Below are 18,254 nucleotides of genomic sequence, written 5' to 3'. Positions count from 1 at the left end.
TCTATCTTTATCTGAAAATGTAAAAGCTATCCACGATATGATCCTCAAGGACCGTCAAATATCAACCAAAAGTATTGCTACATATTTGGGTATATATTCTGAGAGAGTTAGCGCCATTATTTACAACAACTTGAACATGAGAAGGTTGCATCAAAGTGAATCCTGAAGTGTTCGACACGAGAAGTATGCAAGATTATGCAAGAATGAGTAAGATTTTCTGGGCAAACTGGTGATGAGAGATAGATCTACCCTTACCATCCTTCGACTAAGGAATGAAGGCAATGGTTCACTAAGGTCAAAGAAGTTTCGTGTGTAGAGTTCAGCGCAGTAAGAAATGGCAACAATCTTTTGGGATAAGAAAAGGTTGTGCTATTAGAACATCTTTAGTAAAGGTCAACCGTATTACCTATTCTATCGGCAAAGTTAACGGAACACACAATGGAAAAATATATAGAAAACTCTCCAGATATGGAATCATCATGTTGTATGAAAATGCCTATTCACACACTGCAGGGAAAAGAACAGCGACTCGAGTGATCCTCCATTCTCCGATTACCATCTATTCTCCAATTTCAAGAAGTACTTAAAGAGATACGGTTTTGGAGTGTACAGGAGGAAATTAATGTTGCACATGAGTGGCTACACAAGCAGTCGTGAGAATTTTATTTGCAGAGACTTCAAAAGCTGCAGGGAAAATGTCGCATGCAAACTGAGAAATATGTAAAATAATGTGCCAGTTTCAGCTTCCTAGCTCAACTCCTTCAAGGTAAAGCTCCACCTATATCAACACTCCCTGGTATCATTACTAATATGTGTTGAATTAATCTCCAAGCAGGGTAAAATATGTTCTATTTCAAGAAATTCGCTGACGCAATATGCTTGCTTTCTTTCTAAAAATTTTGAGCTCTTTCAAGATTATATGGTTCTTGGTGCGGGAAATCTGGGTTCGATTTTCGGCGGGAGCTTATGTGGCTTGCTTGGATTTCACCTTAAGCTGTACGGTCAAGTCTCATATATCCTCACTGCTGAAAGGGACGCTAATCTTTCTGAAATTTTAAAATCATCGGTTAACTATGCCCGTCTTTGAGTACATAGAATGAAAATCTCAATTTGTCATTTTGTTTATTCATAATATTGTCAAAATTCCCTTTGTTTCTTCTCTTTATCCTTGAAATAATTATGTAATCAAGGTGAAAAAAAATATTGTTCATGCACAAACTTTACTATAGTGCACAGAAATGGCAATATGGTTTTAAAATTATCCATTAGTTTGAATCTATATATTTTTAAAGGGTTTCAATGAATAAGAAAACTACTACATTTTTCTTTTTGAAAATACATGTTTCTAGTTTTATTTTTTCTACAATTTCCTTATATTCTAGCGCTGGTAATACTATATATATATATATATATACATACAGACTTGGCAATATTAATCCTTTTCACGTATTCATTTAACACTACCCAAAAAAATTTAGGACAAAATTACTAATATATAGGGTCATACATGGAGAACACACGCACACATACATACATACATACATACATACAAAATCTTACATTTTTTAAAACCTTATTGCTCTCCCAATATACAAATTCAGAGTATTGTCTGTTCTTTAGGAAGCTCTCGATATGATACACTGTGTTTATTTTGAACCACTGTTAACTTTAGATTTGTAACATAACAATTTTGATGTAGGGTAAATCATAATAATAAAGATATTAATTGTATACTCAAACACTAATAAATATCACTAATGATATATTTCAGAACTAAAGATATATGGTGATCAGATTTAGGAATTTTAAATAGAATTTATAACTGTTGTAGTGTGATTTAGATAAGAAACGGACACGGGTTCAATGGAATGTATACCTGTCTACTTTCCTTGTTTCATGAAGAACAGCCCTAAACTTCGTAAATTTGTTTGAACTAAATTCCGAAAATTGCGATACTTTCGTATTTTACACACAGCAATACAAGTGAATATTCTTTATATTTCCTATCAATTTAGCTTTACTCTAAAGAAATGGTGTCTTAAAAGAAAAACAAACTAATAAATTAATTAATTAATAAAGCTTATTCATTTCAAATTGTAGGATGTCGGGTTCGATAAAATGATGTACAGAACACATTTTTGTATTAATATATGAACACATGAATGTTACTGTTATAGAAAAATAATGAAGTATCCAGTTCTGATAAGCTCAAAAATAACAGATGAGTTTTTAATTTAATTTAATTATTATAGCAGTCGTAGCACGTATTCGACAAACTGACTTTGCAGTGAATAATTGGTTTCTCAACAAACAAAAGCAAAAGATTTAGGGTAGAAACATAGAACGTACGTACCATGTTACAAGGAGGGAAGTTAGAAAATCTTAAAGAAGAAATGAAACAAAGTAATCTAGATTTGGTAGGAGTTCGTGAAGTTAGATGTGAAGGTAATTAGGTGTTAAACAGCGAAGAATATAGAACGGTTTACTCAGGTAACGAAAGGGTAGCCATAATGGTGTAGGAATAATTCTTAGTAAAAGCTTAAAAGAGAAGCTAGTGAAAGTAGAATTTGTTGATGATAGAGTTATAAAGTTAAGACTTAATATAGGAGTTATAGGATAGAGTTATAAAGATACGACTTAAGAAATAAAAGGAGAAGAGCACAAGAGAAGAAGATATACGTGGAAATCCTGTACAGACGGCGGAAGATATCAGATAGACTATGTTGTGATTCAGGACAGATATCGGAATAGCTTGAAAAACGCGAAGACCTTCCCGGGGCCGACATTTTCTCCGATCATAACATTGTGCTGACCGAAGTGGATATTCAATTGAAAAATGTAGGCAGAACAAAAGTAGGCAATAAGATATTAAATACTGAAAGGTTGAACAACGAGGAAGTAAGAAATCTTTTAGTTGAAAAATTCGAAGAAAAATACTCAAACGAGGAAAGCATAGCGGCAAGTAGTAACAGACAGTGGGAGTATATTAAACTTTGCATACAGAGGCTGCAGAAGTATTAGTAGATTACCACAAAGCGACTAAGAAACCATGGGTTACAGAACAGATGTTGCAGAAAATGAGGGAAAGGAAGACGTGGAAACAGGTTGATATAGAAAAGGGCAGAAAGATGTACAAGAAGTTACAAAGGGAAACAGACGGAGCAAGGGAAGAATTTTATAAAAGAAAATGCGAGGATATAGAATTAGAAAGAACTGGGATATATGATGAAATGTACAACGAGGTGAAATTTATGGAATTTCCGAAGAAACAATGTTTTAGAAAATAAGAATGGGAAGATAGTCAGCGAGAGAAGTGAAGACTTAGAAAGATGGAAATAATATGTTGAGGATTTATATGAGAGTAGGGATCGACCGTGCTGCTTACGGGCTGAAGTGAAAATGAAGTACGCGAGGATGATTAAGGGTTTAGTATTCTTCGATATAAGTTTGAAAAAGCTATATTCGAGATTAGGAACCAGGATAGAAATAACCAATCGGATTCATTAAGAAATGGGAGACAAAAGCAAAAAAGAAATGAAATGAAATCTTTAAGTTTTACGTCCCACGATTATGCCGCTTAGGCTAAAGGAGGCGGTGATGATGAGAGATGAGTGAAATGGTGGAATGAAGAAAGTGGGAGGAAACGGGAGAACCCCGAGAAAACCCACGAGCACGGCGTTTGTCCACCACGAAGTCCACACGGCGCGAGCTGGGATCGAACCAGGAACCCCAAACACCGGAGGTGAACGCTCTACCACTGAGCCACCGCCCCCCCCCAAAAAAAAAAAATGTTCCGACTCTGCAATGAAATATATGAAACAGGAGAGTGGTTAAAATACTTCCTGAAGACGATCATATGATGACTAAGAAATTAAACCCAGAGGGATGTGGCAATTATAGAACTATTAATCTCATATCATATACAGCAAAAATTCTGCTTCGAATACTGAACAGAAGCTTGTATGGAGGAACAGTTCGGGTTCAGGAGAGGTAAGAGGAAAAGAGATGCAATTGGATTATTAAGAGTGATCAGTGAAAGGTTCATAGAGAAAGGGAAAGATGTTTATATTGTATTTATTGAACTACAAAAGTCTTTTAACCGCATGAATTGGGAATTGTTATTGGGAGTTCTAAAGGTTGGGTTGAAATGGAAAAAGTATTAGAATAGAGGAGGAAATTACAGAGGAGAGCGCAATTAGAAGGGAAGTTCGACAGGGATGCTATCTCTTGCCATCATCATTTAATATATATTTAGAATAGATAGTGAAAAAGAGCCTAAATAATGAAGATGGCATTTAGATAGGAGGTATTCAAGGTATTTTAGGAGCTTGAATAAAGAGAAAAACTCATAAAATGCTTCGTGTGAAGTACTGTACTGACTGGGGCAGAAAGATGGACATTATGCAAAGATGATTAAAAACGACTAGAAGCTTTTGAAATGTGGGTATGGGGAAGAATGGAGAATTAACTAGATCAAGCGGAAAACAAATGAGAAGATATTAGAAATATCAGGTGAGAAAAAAAAAAAAACAATTTTCAGATATTATTGAGAAGAAAAGAAACTGGTTGGGATATTGGCTTAGAAGAAACTGTATCATGAGGGACATGCTAGAGAGTATAGTGGAAGAGCTTACCAATAATGGTAGAATACTTATGATGATGATGAATATTGTGCATAGCTGTATTTCATTGGGGATCCATATGCGACAAATATATCAGGAAAAAATAGAATAGGTATTCACTGATCATTTAGAGAATTCAGCAAAAATTCTCTTAGAGGAAATTTAGTACTTCGTCAAAAATCTCCCATAATTGCTACAATTATATAGAACAAAATACGTCAGCAGTTTAATTTAAAACTCCGGAAAGTTTTAGGGTGTTCTCCAACACCAGATATCGTTTAAAGCGTCCATTTTGATACAAGGCATCGAGCAATTGTTTTCAAATAAATAGAATTAATTAGTACTGATCAGAAGTATAGAATTTTCCAACATATGGGTATAAGTAACTTAATTCTTGGCTTAAATTTTTTTGAGTAGTGCTTTATCACAAACCAATATCTCGATTACAGAACTTAAAATTAATGTAACTATTTTAAGAAACATCCTTTCCTCATTTTATCTTAACACGAGGTACTACTAACAGATCATATATATATTATATACATATTTAGTTTTCATGTACATACGACGATAAACAGATGAACTGATTTCTACGCCTGCTATATTAGAATCCACATTTCTTTCCTCTCATTCAATTTTGATTCTAATTTAACCAGAGTAAAGCTACTTTATCACATTTTTTTTTTCTTTTTAGAACACTATAACATTTTAACTACTAATTTCCTCTTACATATTTTAATATTTAATGTGGTTAATCATGATTTTTCCACAATGATTATAGTAAATAATAACAAATAATAATAATAAAAACTAATCGTATGGAATAAAATGTAATACTGTTGTGCACTTTAAGTTTTGAACTGCAGTGTATTAAATACATGATCATATAACACAAGTAACTAAAAGTAGTAATTTCGTAATTGATTATTCTTCTGCTTAAAAGACTAACAAAAATTGACTTAATAGACATACGAAAATATAACAAAGAAACAAAAAATACTGTATTTTTAAACGAAACTACCCATTTCAGATCTTACGGTATCTTGCAAATGCGTCACAACACATTTTATTCGCACATTTACAGAACAACAAATTCTAAGTATGCAACAATTACAGTAAAGAAAATATGACACTTACTTCTCGAGATTATACATTACACATTGTTTCTGAGTCCACTATTCGTTTGGAAGTTTTCATTGTCAAGATTTCGTAAATTCAACTATTACCTACCCAAAACAAAACCTAAAAACGGAGATTATAAAAGTGGTATTTTATATTTTGGGTATTGTTCGTGCAAGCTGATTGTCACTAACACGTGGAGTGGGATATTTAAAGAATATAATAAGTGTGTAGTACATTCTCCTTTAAAGATCAAGGCCAGAGAAAATTTTTACATATCAACTGTACATCTGGAGATACTAATAAAAACGTATCTGAATTCTGATTGGTACTCATAATAGCAACTATTTAAATCATTATATGGTTTTAATCAAAATTGAATAAATTGGGGACATCAGACAGAAGTGAACGAAAATCAACAACAAAAAACCTCCAGCAATGTTCTATTCAAACAAATAATCAAATACTTATGTAACGCACACACCAGAACTGAAACAGTTGTTAATAATTAATATTCATATTCGTCGTTATTTAAAACGGTGCGAACATGACATTTTACAACGAAAAACACTATACTGTACACTATCGGTTCTGTAGAAAATGAAAATCTCTAGTCAACTGCTAAAAAAATTATTCCAATATCATTGCCTTATTCTCCTTCACATTATCCGCAAATTTTGACAGCAATTTCTTTACCTTTGTCTCCCATATATATGGAGTTGTAGATGTGTAACTTTAAATTATTATTATAATTTTAATATAATCCTCACTTACTCATTTTAAACCTACTTCTTTTGTTGTTTTACCTTTGAAGAAGACCGAAGGCATAGCATAACAAGTCAAAGTATCAAAATACTACTGCTCTTAATTTTCTACAAAATAATATTACTTCCCATTTCTTTAATGTTGTTCAACCTAGATAATTATTTCTACTTTGATTGCTCTTTCTGTCTTATCACGTAAATTATTCAAGAAAAAATATTTTACTGGATAATACAAGATAGGTGAATATGAATGACTTTAGACCAAAATTGTACAAGTATTAAAAATTTGAACTAACACATCTCACAGTTCATTATACTAACGAATTTCTAAACCCTTCTTCCTGGCACTGTTGCGCCCTGAAACTATTTACTGTCGCCCACGCATACACACATTCCTTCCTGATTAACGGTCGTAAATTATGTTATATATTGGGTACTTGTAGTCATTAGACCATTTGCAATATATTACAATAAATACACAGAATAGTAAAGATAACAGCAGGTAAGCTAAAAATAATATAAATGGGTAAATCTTTCGTGCCACAACGTTAGCATGGAAGTTGAAGCAATTTAACAGAGACTGTACACTTGTTTTGTTTTTTTATCATGACAAAGTGAACAATTTTAATTTCTCTTAATATTTCTAAGATCACACACATTACAGTTCTGGTATGGCTACAGGATAACAAATGTACTAGTTTACATGTACCATTTCCTCTTTGGTAGAAATCAGTATACAAACAACAGACAAAAGCATATAGGCACAAAATATCTTTGATATATTTTTAAAGGAACAAGTATAACATAATATTAAAAAGTACTCATTTATACACTTTGAATTACATATTTTAAACTCAATTTTCCCATATCAAACAAATAGAAAGGTAATCTACAGAAAATTATGCCACTATTATATACGTAATATGCTACGACTCACAATGGACGAAAGAATATTGCTTTGGTTAGTATAAAGTACCAATAATATACAACTACATGATCTTCTTATTAATTTTGTAAATACATTTTTATTTTTGAAATTATCATTCAAATTCTAGTACATCAACATATTTATGTCTTTCAAGTTTTATTCAGGTTGGACTAGTGTGTCATAATCTGTATCAGTATAAATGTAATAAGTTTATGAATTAATAATCACATCAAAGTTTAAAGATTTTAAAAAACAAAATAAATAAAAAGTTTTTGCAGCAGCTATACTGAAAATGCAAAATATCATCAACCATGTTTCATTGGCATAAAAAAAAAAAAAAAATCATAAACACAAGTATATATTAAATAACATTTTAAAAACACTGTTTTTAGTGTATACTTTTGTAGACAAAACTTACTTTAGTCCTGTTTTGTTAATAGACTCAGAGTTTCTGTCTAGTATCTTCTGAATTTTTAAATTTACCATCAAATGTAAATAAATGTTCAGAGGAAACGCTGAACCTCTTTATAATGAAAACATACACTCAACACCAGAAGTAAACTTGTGTAAACACACACCCTTAAACTTTTTCCAGAGAAAGTTTATTTTACCTTTGATCGGTACTTTACATAAATTTGCACTAGAGATAGACGTAATGCTGAAACCAAAATACATGGTTCTTTGTACTTAAGATATACATATTGTGTTATGTACATATTTTACAAATAATACATGTACGATATTTAGAACTTATTTTAATGTTAGCGTATGGCATGTATAATACGGAAAATGTTTTCCTTAATGAAAATAGTACTGAAAATATATAATTTAGGTCTGTTAATCTGCATGCAAGAACTTGATTGCGCCGGACAGTACACTGTTCTATGGTGTATAAAAAATGAAACAAACAAACAAAAATATATATATATAAAGTCATCTGAATATATTCTCAAATATGCATTTACTAAAGAAGCTGAAATCTTGGTCTGAACCAAATGTCAAACCTCTTTTTAAACAAAAGGTTTCTAATGTTCACGTTGACTGTCGAATAAAATTTTTCATTTAGAACACTTGAAATTGAAAAAACTATATAACAATTATGTTCTTCTTTTATTATTAATAATAATTATGCATTGACGGTATTTAACAGATGAAGTAATAACTGGTGATCCGAATTATTACTACTTTCATTCAAACTCATACGAGAATGATATCTTTGACTTGAAGCGTAATATTTGCAACTGTTATACCAAATGAAAATTGTCCAACCACGCAACAAAATATGAAATGAAAAAAATATCAAAAACTAATATGGTGATAAAAAATTACGAAACGGCATTTTTATTACAATATGGCTTTAATAAGTTCCTCGTAAGAATTTAAAAGCTATCCTTTGTATTTTTTTCTCATTTATTCAGTGCACAGTGGAATTTCAAAACGAAAAACTTACAAAATTTCATCCTACAACATGCTCACAGTTTTTATTACGATGTGCGACCTGATTTGACAATTTTATCATCTTAATAAACTAGCAGTTACATTTTACTATTACTTTTATTATTTATTTTGAAGTTCATGTAAGTACATATTTCCAGTTAATGTGGAAAAGCACCCCACAATGTAATTGGTTTGATAGTTTTTAGTTATTCTTAATTCCTTTGGTTATTCAGTAACTCACAACCTTAAACTTTAACAAATTCACTACAATCATAACCACTCAAAGATTTTTTTATTTATTTATTTTTAGTTCCAACAATCTGCTTTGAATTTATGCTTCTTAAGAACTTTTATGAACTGTAATACATCATTTTTCATATCAATAAGCGATGAATTCTAGTATTGAGATCGGAATACAACGTCAGCCTTGTAGACCACGCTACAAGAATACGAAAAAATGTACTTAGGCCTATATTATGCTATTAAAACCTTCACGATTTACAGCCAATTACATTTTTTTTCTCTCTCTCTTCTCGTTCAAAACTATACTCTTTGACCTCAAAACACCTGCAATAACAACACTGGTATCATTCCTATGATACTGCTTTCAAAACAATAGTAAATGAACATAACTTATATATATCACAATATTAATATGGGGGGAAAGTGTTCAAAATAAGTAAATAATAAACCTACAAGATTTTGAAAAACACTACAAACTCAATATCGTATAAACTGTAAAGCAAACCTAATTAATTCACTAAATATACATAAATAATTTACTTTCTTCATATACATGCGTATTCCTAACAACTCTAAAAAACAAATTTTATCGGGAAATATTCGAAACATACCTGTTAGGTATGAAACCAAGTAACAAAGAATATTTTACACTTATTCATATACACATATTATACATAAGTACCTACATTAACACACAACTATTATATCTGACCTTCAAAATAATATAGTAAAAATTGAAGCATTGCTTAATTAGCATGTTTGTTGTGTATGAGTTTTCAACGTGCAGACGTGTATACGAGGGAAGTTGAGTATATTTATATGTTTCATGCACTAGTCATAGTATATACATTAGAAAGAAAGCAAATATATACTGAATTTTATCATTTACTTTCGTAACGAAAGAAAATCAATCATAATATACATACATATATAGTCTTATCAGGTACCACAAGCATTCGAACTGAAACATGCTTAAGAAGCGAAGTAACAATAAATACGCGGCCATTTATGCTTTTGATCATTATTTTATAATGAATAACGGTATATCGAAATTGCTAACGGTGTCCAAGAAAAGCTATGAAACGAAGATTTATTTTATTACTACACCCAAAATATGCTACTGCAAGTGACAGAATGTTAGACATATCTGATCAAGAAAATAATTTTATTAAAAGCTGAAATATAGCACAATAATATCAAGAGGGTGTATATTTATGCTTAATTCCAGACATTCATCATACGAAAAGGGAACTAAAGTTGCGTCAATAGAAAATTTATATACACAAGAGTATAGTAATATACTCGTTATTGAAAATCTATTCAACGTGTCTTAAGTAAAATATGCAATATACATAATAATACAATAAAGTAAATGTACACTGTCCCTGTTTCCACAAAAACTATGTATAAAAAGCTTAAATAATTTCTAATAAACTTCCCTCGTATATGACTCTTCGATTTATTGAAGTACTTTTATCTTTTTCTTCTTCAATTATTTTAGGTACTTCATATTTTATCCATATATGTATAAATATATCTACATATATTATTATGCATATTCCATTGGATGATGATTTCGTTTCTTAATTAGATTACATATGAACTTAACAATAAATGGGGTATGTATTCATACATATATAATACAAATACTTCCTTGGGAAGCATACTACCTTCGCTAGCAACTCTCATGAGGAGAAAGAAGAATTGACTTTTCACCTAGTTCGTCAGAATTCGACTGCTGTCGGCACATGTTAGTTGGTGTAATTAAAGTATTTTCATCGCGAATATTTTCCACTTTGTTCTCACCTGTCCCGTTCGATAACTTGATATCGTCTGAATGGACACTATTAGCCAGACTATTAACAAGGCTATTCATCTTAATGCTTCCGTTCTGCGTTGTCACAATGCACTCGTGATGACTGCCCACAGGCGATGAGTTGCTATCACCACTATGTGATGGAGATATTATCTGAGGGGTGTTGCACAAAGATGACAGCGCATTGCTGTCGATTTTTAAAGATACTCGCTCTCCTACGGAGAGACGATGTCGCAGAACATCTGGATCGATCTGCAAACATAAAGCAAGTTTTAATGATGCACATAAACAATTACTAAATAGCAGTTAATGCACCGAACACACACACATATTATATATATGGAGGGAGAGAAATAGAAATGCTTCATTTTATATATTTGTCTCATTAAACGTTACTTGTATCACGTTAGATATAAAAACAAATGCAAAGAATTTATATAAAGCGCATTCATCCGCAAGGCAACAGTTCTAAACTACAGTGTTGAGATTAAATAATTTACTTTTTGCACAAAAAAGGACCATAAATAGGCTGAGGAAAAAGAAAATAAACCGAGGAGTAACTGCACAACGAACGTTGGTACTTTATACACAAGAGTTCGTGTAGTTGAAAATATTTTTATTAATATAATAATAATAATAATAATAATAATAATAATAATAATTATTATTATTATTATTATTAATTATTATTATTATTATAAAGATATAATCCGCCACTTAGTATGAAAAATCATTAGTGTTGAAAGTCACCACAATATATTACAAGACAAAATTTCTCTATAGTGTTTTAGAGCTGTCGAATCCCCTTTGGGAAATGTAATCCTGTCCTTGGAACCTGGAAATGTAGGTTGACAAACTAGATGCTAGTAGCTATAAGCAATTAGCAAATTGTCCCATCCAGGAGCACGTACTTGATTGGGAAAAAGTTTGATGACTGTACTCGCCATGAAAACTAACGAACAATGCTTAGAACATGTTACATAATCGTGCGTATGCAGCAGACTCGCTTTGTCTCACTGGAGAAATATCTCAAAAATATTACGAGGGAAAGGTATAAGAACTGTTTGGGCGATCTTAACATATGCAGAACGTCTATGATAACTCAGGGTCCTCAATCGTAACCCAGGGTGGATCTCTGTGTCGAAGAAGAATACTGTTTGGAAGAAGCTTTCACTGAAAACTTCCATACCTTCATTCTGCTCTCCAACTAGCACTTGGAATCCGTATAAATTTCAGCCAATGCATAGGCTAAGTATTTCAGGAACATATGTTTTCAGGGCGTTACTGATAGTGATGTAGATTGCTGTGATAAATGTGATGGTCTTGACAAGCAACTCTATCTGGGCTGCTGAGATTATAATCCTCGAATATAACCATTTTTCTTTTGTCATTGCCTGCAATATTGATGCACTCCTTTAAGGACCATCTAGCTTCCCCATGGCTTATTTATGGACCTATCTCAAATTCCTCTAAACCCACGATTTGTAATTATGCCGTCTTCCAGGAACACTTTACAAAAGTTCAGTGGGTTCTAGATAACACATGAAGTAATTAACTTCCATTGCAATACTTAGAACAGCAATTTTGTGCCTTTTGAACAATAAAAACTCCTTTTCGCTAGCCCCATACGATTCCTTCTTCATTGCAAATAATAACAATAATAAAATATATTAAAAACCATGGTGATCACAGACAATCTGTCCGCCATTTCTGGGTGGACACGATTTATCAGTTGAGAATAAGTGACTAAAAAATGTATCTACAATTTCCGGACAAAGAAAACTACAAATTCCACATTTTGAAGGTCAGTATCTTTTTGCACATTGGTTTATCACACACATCATTTACTTGACCGATACATCTATCGGAATCATAGGTCTTCTTCCAAAGGAAACGGCATGGTAGTTCAGTAATAAAGAGTACTCATTTCTGGCTTGAAAGATCCGTCGTTCGATTTCAAACCATGAAAGTTTGTGATTGACAACATCCGTGTCCGTCCGTGAATTTTCTCGGGAATTTTTCAGTTTTCTCCTACACTTTCATTCCACGAATTCTTTCCCAATAATTACCTTTCATTTCTGATCTGCATCCATTAATCTAAAAGACACAACAGTGAGACCTTACTTTGAGAATTTATTCTGTACTGAGAAAAAGTAGATAAACATGGGTATCTCTGCTTCTTTCGAATTATTCTAACTTGGAAAGTGTACAATAATTTTCATTCGTTGAAATATTGTACATGATTCCTATTTTTAATTTCCTCTTTCAAATTTTGATATAATATCCAAGGCATTCTCCAGTTTCTTTGAGGGTCGCTCTTACCGTGTCCAATTGTGCATTAATGGAATATACGACTAACAATTATATACACTCCTTTTCACCCGACTTCGATCCGACATTTCGTTCTCGAGTTATGGCTGTTTCTGCATTTTTCCGACAAATTTTCGGCTAGTCATAGAGCCAAAAGGAAGCATTTCTACGCCAAGGTTCGTCTATACTTTTTTTAAAAATCTTATCTTGGTGCCAGAAAATGCCTCCCAAACGTTGTCCATGTTTTGAAATACCCTGTATACATACACTACTTTGGCATCACTGACCGAAAGTGATCGGCGCTGGACAGAAGTCAGCACATCAGTACTGTGTTACGTGTATTGTTAGCAATTGTTACCAGTATAAGGTGCAGTTCAAGCGGGACAGAAAGACATACGTAGATCCAAAGTCGGATCGACTAGGACCAAGCCACTTTCGAGGCATACCATGAAACAAAGATGAAGAACCAACTCTTCCAAATTTGCCAATGATATCGCACCCGAGAATCACTTGACCATGAACCTTCTAGCGGTATTTGCATAGTGCTGAAATGCATCAACTCGTTACCAAAAAGAAGCCTCTGCTTACATAACCCAAAATGACACGAAGATAACTGGATCATTGCCGTGTACATCAACGCACAACACTCTTGGAACCATGTTATATTCTCTGATAAAAGATCATTTTACAAATTTCCGGACAGTGGATGTTGAAGCGATCGACAGACCATGATTTACCAGAATTTCACCATCCTTCGGTGAAATACAACGCCTTGTCATGGTGTGGAGCGCAATTTGAAAATGTCGTAATAAACATTTTTTTCTTTTCTTTCTTTTCTTTTCTTTTCTTTCTTTCTTTCTTTTTTTTTTTTTAATGTGCACACAATCTGTAAAATACATCGAAGTATTGCAAAATGGTTTGCTACCTTCTTTGAAACAGGTGAACTATCGCTAAACATCAAAATGCTGTCATACCTAACGTACATTTTTTTTTTCAGATTTTCTTTCTTCACTTTCTTTCTTGTACACGAAGAAAGCCTAACCATCTTTCCTTTTTTACTTTATAAACAAATCGACATATTCTGTTTTTTCTGCATTGTATAATTACATTTTATCAGAGTATGTCTATGAAGCTATATGTCAATGTACACAATCAATCATATCCACAGCAGAACGCCAATTTATTTCCGAAGGAAAGCTGTTACCTTGTTGCAATCTTTGTTACAAATTCTGCTGGATGTTAATGTTAATTACTGACAATATGTACGAATACAATAGATAATAATGTAATAAAAAGAAGGCTGAAGAATATTTGCGCCGGTCTGATAGCTTTTATTTACTAATAAAATGTATGCAGTACATTTTACAAGATCAAAATAGTACTAACCTTTCTTTATTCCCAGTAGGCTATAGGACATTATATATCAGATATTGGAAATAACTACAGTCTTCTAGGAATATAAGAAGGTTAGTACTATTTTTATCCTGACACCCTTTAGCTTATCAGGTTAAGAATCAGAGTCAAGAACGAGAACTTACGAACAAAACATAACAACAGGATACAATCAAGTGGAAAAAGAAGATTAGTTTGTATATATTTTGTCGGACATCCAGTACAAAGTGAAGGATAGTAGGTTTGCAAACGGTTTATTTCGTGGAAAGAGCAAAATACTTCAAATCTGATTTCTCCCTCAACGTCCATCTTTCGAAAGCTTACTACGAGTTACAAAGAGCCAAAGTGAAACAATCGAAATCCTTGGAGGAAATCAAATAGCGGTAATCAGAGCAAGCAGTGACGTGAGTAATAACAGCAATAATAATTCTTGATACCATGTGCACACTAAAAGCAAGTGGAAAGTAACTGTAAGGCGTTTTATTTGCGTAAACTTACAACTTAAGTGAAAGTAATCCTTTCACTCTTCAATACTGGCTGCTTCAACCTCAATAAATAGAAATGATTCCGAGGCGCGCGCACGCACGCACGCACACGCACGCACACACACACACACACACACATACACACACACACACACACACACACAATGTTTAGTCAAAACTTTTTTTTTTTTTAAAAAAAATCAAACCTTTCCCGACACATCCACAAAATAAACAAACTTTGAATAAACGAGGCAGAAGGGGATCTAATGGTGAGAATACCTAATGGCAAGAGTCCGATTGAAGCAAGTTTCTAAAATTCATTTGTGTCTAAGTCTGTTGATCTGCTCCACGAAAATTTCAGTAAAATTTACCCTATCTTTGTCCTTCGTTCCGTTATTATTATTAATAACAATATTCATAATTTATTATATATTAGAAGAAGAAAGCAACTGTAGAACATTTGACATTATATGAACACGCGTGAAGAATATCATCGTAGTTTGTTTTTATTTTGGCATCTGTAAGCTGTGTGTGCAGTGGTTTCTAACATTTTAGTAACTTACTGCCAATTTTAGTGTTTTGTATGGAAAAACAACTAGATGGAACAAAATGTAAAAAATATTTGTGAAGCTGACGTTGTTCATTACCATCTAGCTGTCGAAGGCAACATAATCGGTTGTCGAGGTCATATTAGGAATATAGCAATCCTTTTAGGATTCCAAGGCTACACCAAAGGTGAGTGTTGCTTAGAGTATTAGTTAAGAAGAAATTGTACGAGTCCGCCAGAAAAATATATATACTCTTTGTCATTCTGTATCAGGATACCGGCATTGACAATTGTTACGAAATTTAAATGTTGTAGTATGGTTTTTCGCCCAACAGGCGTCGGCATTGTCAATTGTTTTAAGTTAAAATTATGTTGTAGCAGGATTTTTCGCTCAACAGATATCGGTACTGTCAGCACGGTTAGTGAGATAAGAAAATGGCAGGAGCACGCTTGACATTTGAGCAGCGCAAGTATGTTTTAAAGTGTTTTATCAGGTTTGTGAATGCCATCGAAGTGCAGCGTCAGTGAAGAGGGGAGTTTGGTACTGAACCACCAACCCACCTAACAATCAAACACATTGGTGACAAGTTCACGTTCGAGAACCTTCGCCAGAAGATTACAGAAGCATGAGGATCGGTCTCCATTGATACACTGACCGCTGTAGCTGCAGCGGACCACTTGTCGTTCTGTTAGGTGTTTGGCCGCCAACATTTTGAACATCTAATGTAAACATATGCTACTAGAAGGTTTGAACAATAATTAAGCGTAATTAATAAATAATATATATAGAAAATCTTTTAAGTTTTATATCCTACGGTTATATCGGCTAGGCTAAAACAGACGGTGATGATGAGAAATAAATGAGTTGGTGGAATGAAGAAAGTAGGAGGGAACGGGACAACTTTGAGAATACTCACGCACACGGTGTTGTTCACCAATAAGTTCACTTGGCGTGAGCTGGAATCAAATCAAGGACCGCATTTACCAAAGGGGAACGCTCTACACTGAGCCACTACGACTCAAATATGATATGTTGTGTTTTTTTTCTTAAACAGTGTATACATTTTTTTTTTTTTTTTTTTTTTTTTTTTAGCGAACTCTGTATTCTGACATGATACACGGGAAAAGAAAGAGGAAGAGAAAATGATTACAATTAGTGGCTGATATTACAACAGGTAACTTTTACGTCAAAATCACGAGTAGACCTGAGAACCATAGTGGATGAAAGCTTCTCATTCTGTATCAACTGTCTTGTCAGTGATGGAAGAATAAGGATAGCAATGAAGATGATATTCTGTCTTTTTCTTTCCAGTAAGTATGCTCGACTATACTTCTCAATAAATGCAATAACGATTTTTAATATATTAGTTGAAAAAAAAAAAAACTATTTGTTGTCACACAAGTTGTGTTAGTATATTACATGTCGGTTGTATCTTAAGTGGAGAAGACAACATGTACAATGCGACTGTGATACTCAGGCATTTAAATTTTTAAATGCACAAACAAAATAAATTAGATATTAATAAGCAGTCGTCAGTTTCCCACATCACTCGATACTTACCAGAAAAGGTTTCCCCATTATCACCCATTTACTCTCAGCAGTACAGGAATACACTTTTTGTACTTAAAAGCGTTAAATATAGAGCATCTACTACACCTGGAAGTAAAAATACTTACCGAAGTTGCAATAAACCGCAAATATATAACAAATAATACGAGTTTCATTAAATAACGAAAAAATCAAGCACAGTTCATACTAAACTGTCCTCTTCATGTACATTGGCGTATAACACGATTACAATATAAATTAACATTTTCTTTTTGTTTTTTGAAAGAAATTAGAAATACCTTGCCATTCGTATATTGCATATTTGCTCTGATATCCCGTATTTAGCTATACGATCATGTGTCATACAACAGGTGCTAAAAAGGAATTCCACACTCGAAAACTAGCAGCAACAGCTCCAAAATAAAATTAAAAACTGTTGTAATTTTTTAATTACACATGAATCCTTATCACATTGTCATCCTAACTTTCAAGATTATTTCGATTAAGATTTCACTTGCACTCAACAGACAAATATATGACATAATTTAAACAAAATTAAACTTATGATATAATGTTTTTTCATATTATATAGTTAAGTTGTTTATAAGTTGAAATATCTGGCTCTTCGACTTAAAAAGGAAAACGTGTTCTGTGGTATCTGACTTGTGAGCAATGTCCCACTCATACTGGAATTAGAAACCTAATATTTAGTTATAGCGATAATAACTTATCGAGCGCATCGAAATAGTTGAAATACCCGTTCTTCGCACGGGGACAATAAGGTTTATGTAATTTCAACATAGATGAGGTTCGGGCCTGTGATGGATTTTATAATTTCACTTTGACAGTGCAACTTAGAAGAGATACTTAAAACAATGATCGAAAATGACAAAATTAATGTCGAATCCATAGTTTTCGGGGTCGCTGAGACGAACAGTAACACTTCCGATGCCGTTTAAATTCAAATTCAGCCCCGCAACTTGGAGGAGGGAGAGGAAGGAGATATGTATAAAAAAATGATCGCAAATGACCGATATTAGTG

At 32.9% G+C, this 18,254-nt stretch overlaps 1 protein-coding gene across 4 annotated transcripts in view; it reads right to left on the bottom strand.

Moving 5' to 3' along the window:
- Nucleotides 1–1,320: 1,320 nt before the first annotated feature.
- LOC145690817 (unextended protein-like) overlaps nucleotides 1,321–18,254 on the bottom strand; it is a 218,879-nt gene continuing 201,945 nt past the window's right edge. For 2 of the 4 annotated variants that reach the window (XM_081766122.1, XM_081766131.1), the window contains exon 12: nucleotides 1,321–11,181. In XM_081766122.1, coding sequence (XP_081622248.1) covers nucleotides 10,789–11,181 — 393 coding nt within the window. In that variant the 3' untranslated portion in view covers nucleotides 1,321–10,788. The remainder of the gene's footprint in view (nucleotides 11,182–18,254) is intronic. The other 2 variants (XR_014132287.1, XM_081766140.1) reach the window with 1 other exon arrangement.

Source organism: Thermobia domestica, chromosome 1 (assembly GCF_964235325.1).
Source record: "Thermobia domestica chromosome 1, izTheDome1.hap1.1, whole genome shotgun sequence".
NCBI lineage: Eukaryota > Metazoa > Arthropoda > Insecta > Zygentoma > Lepismatidae > Thermobia > Thermobia domestica.
This window is presented reverse-complemented; position numbering and strand designations above follow the sequence as displayed.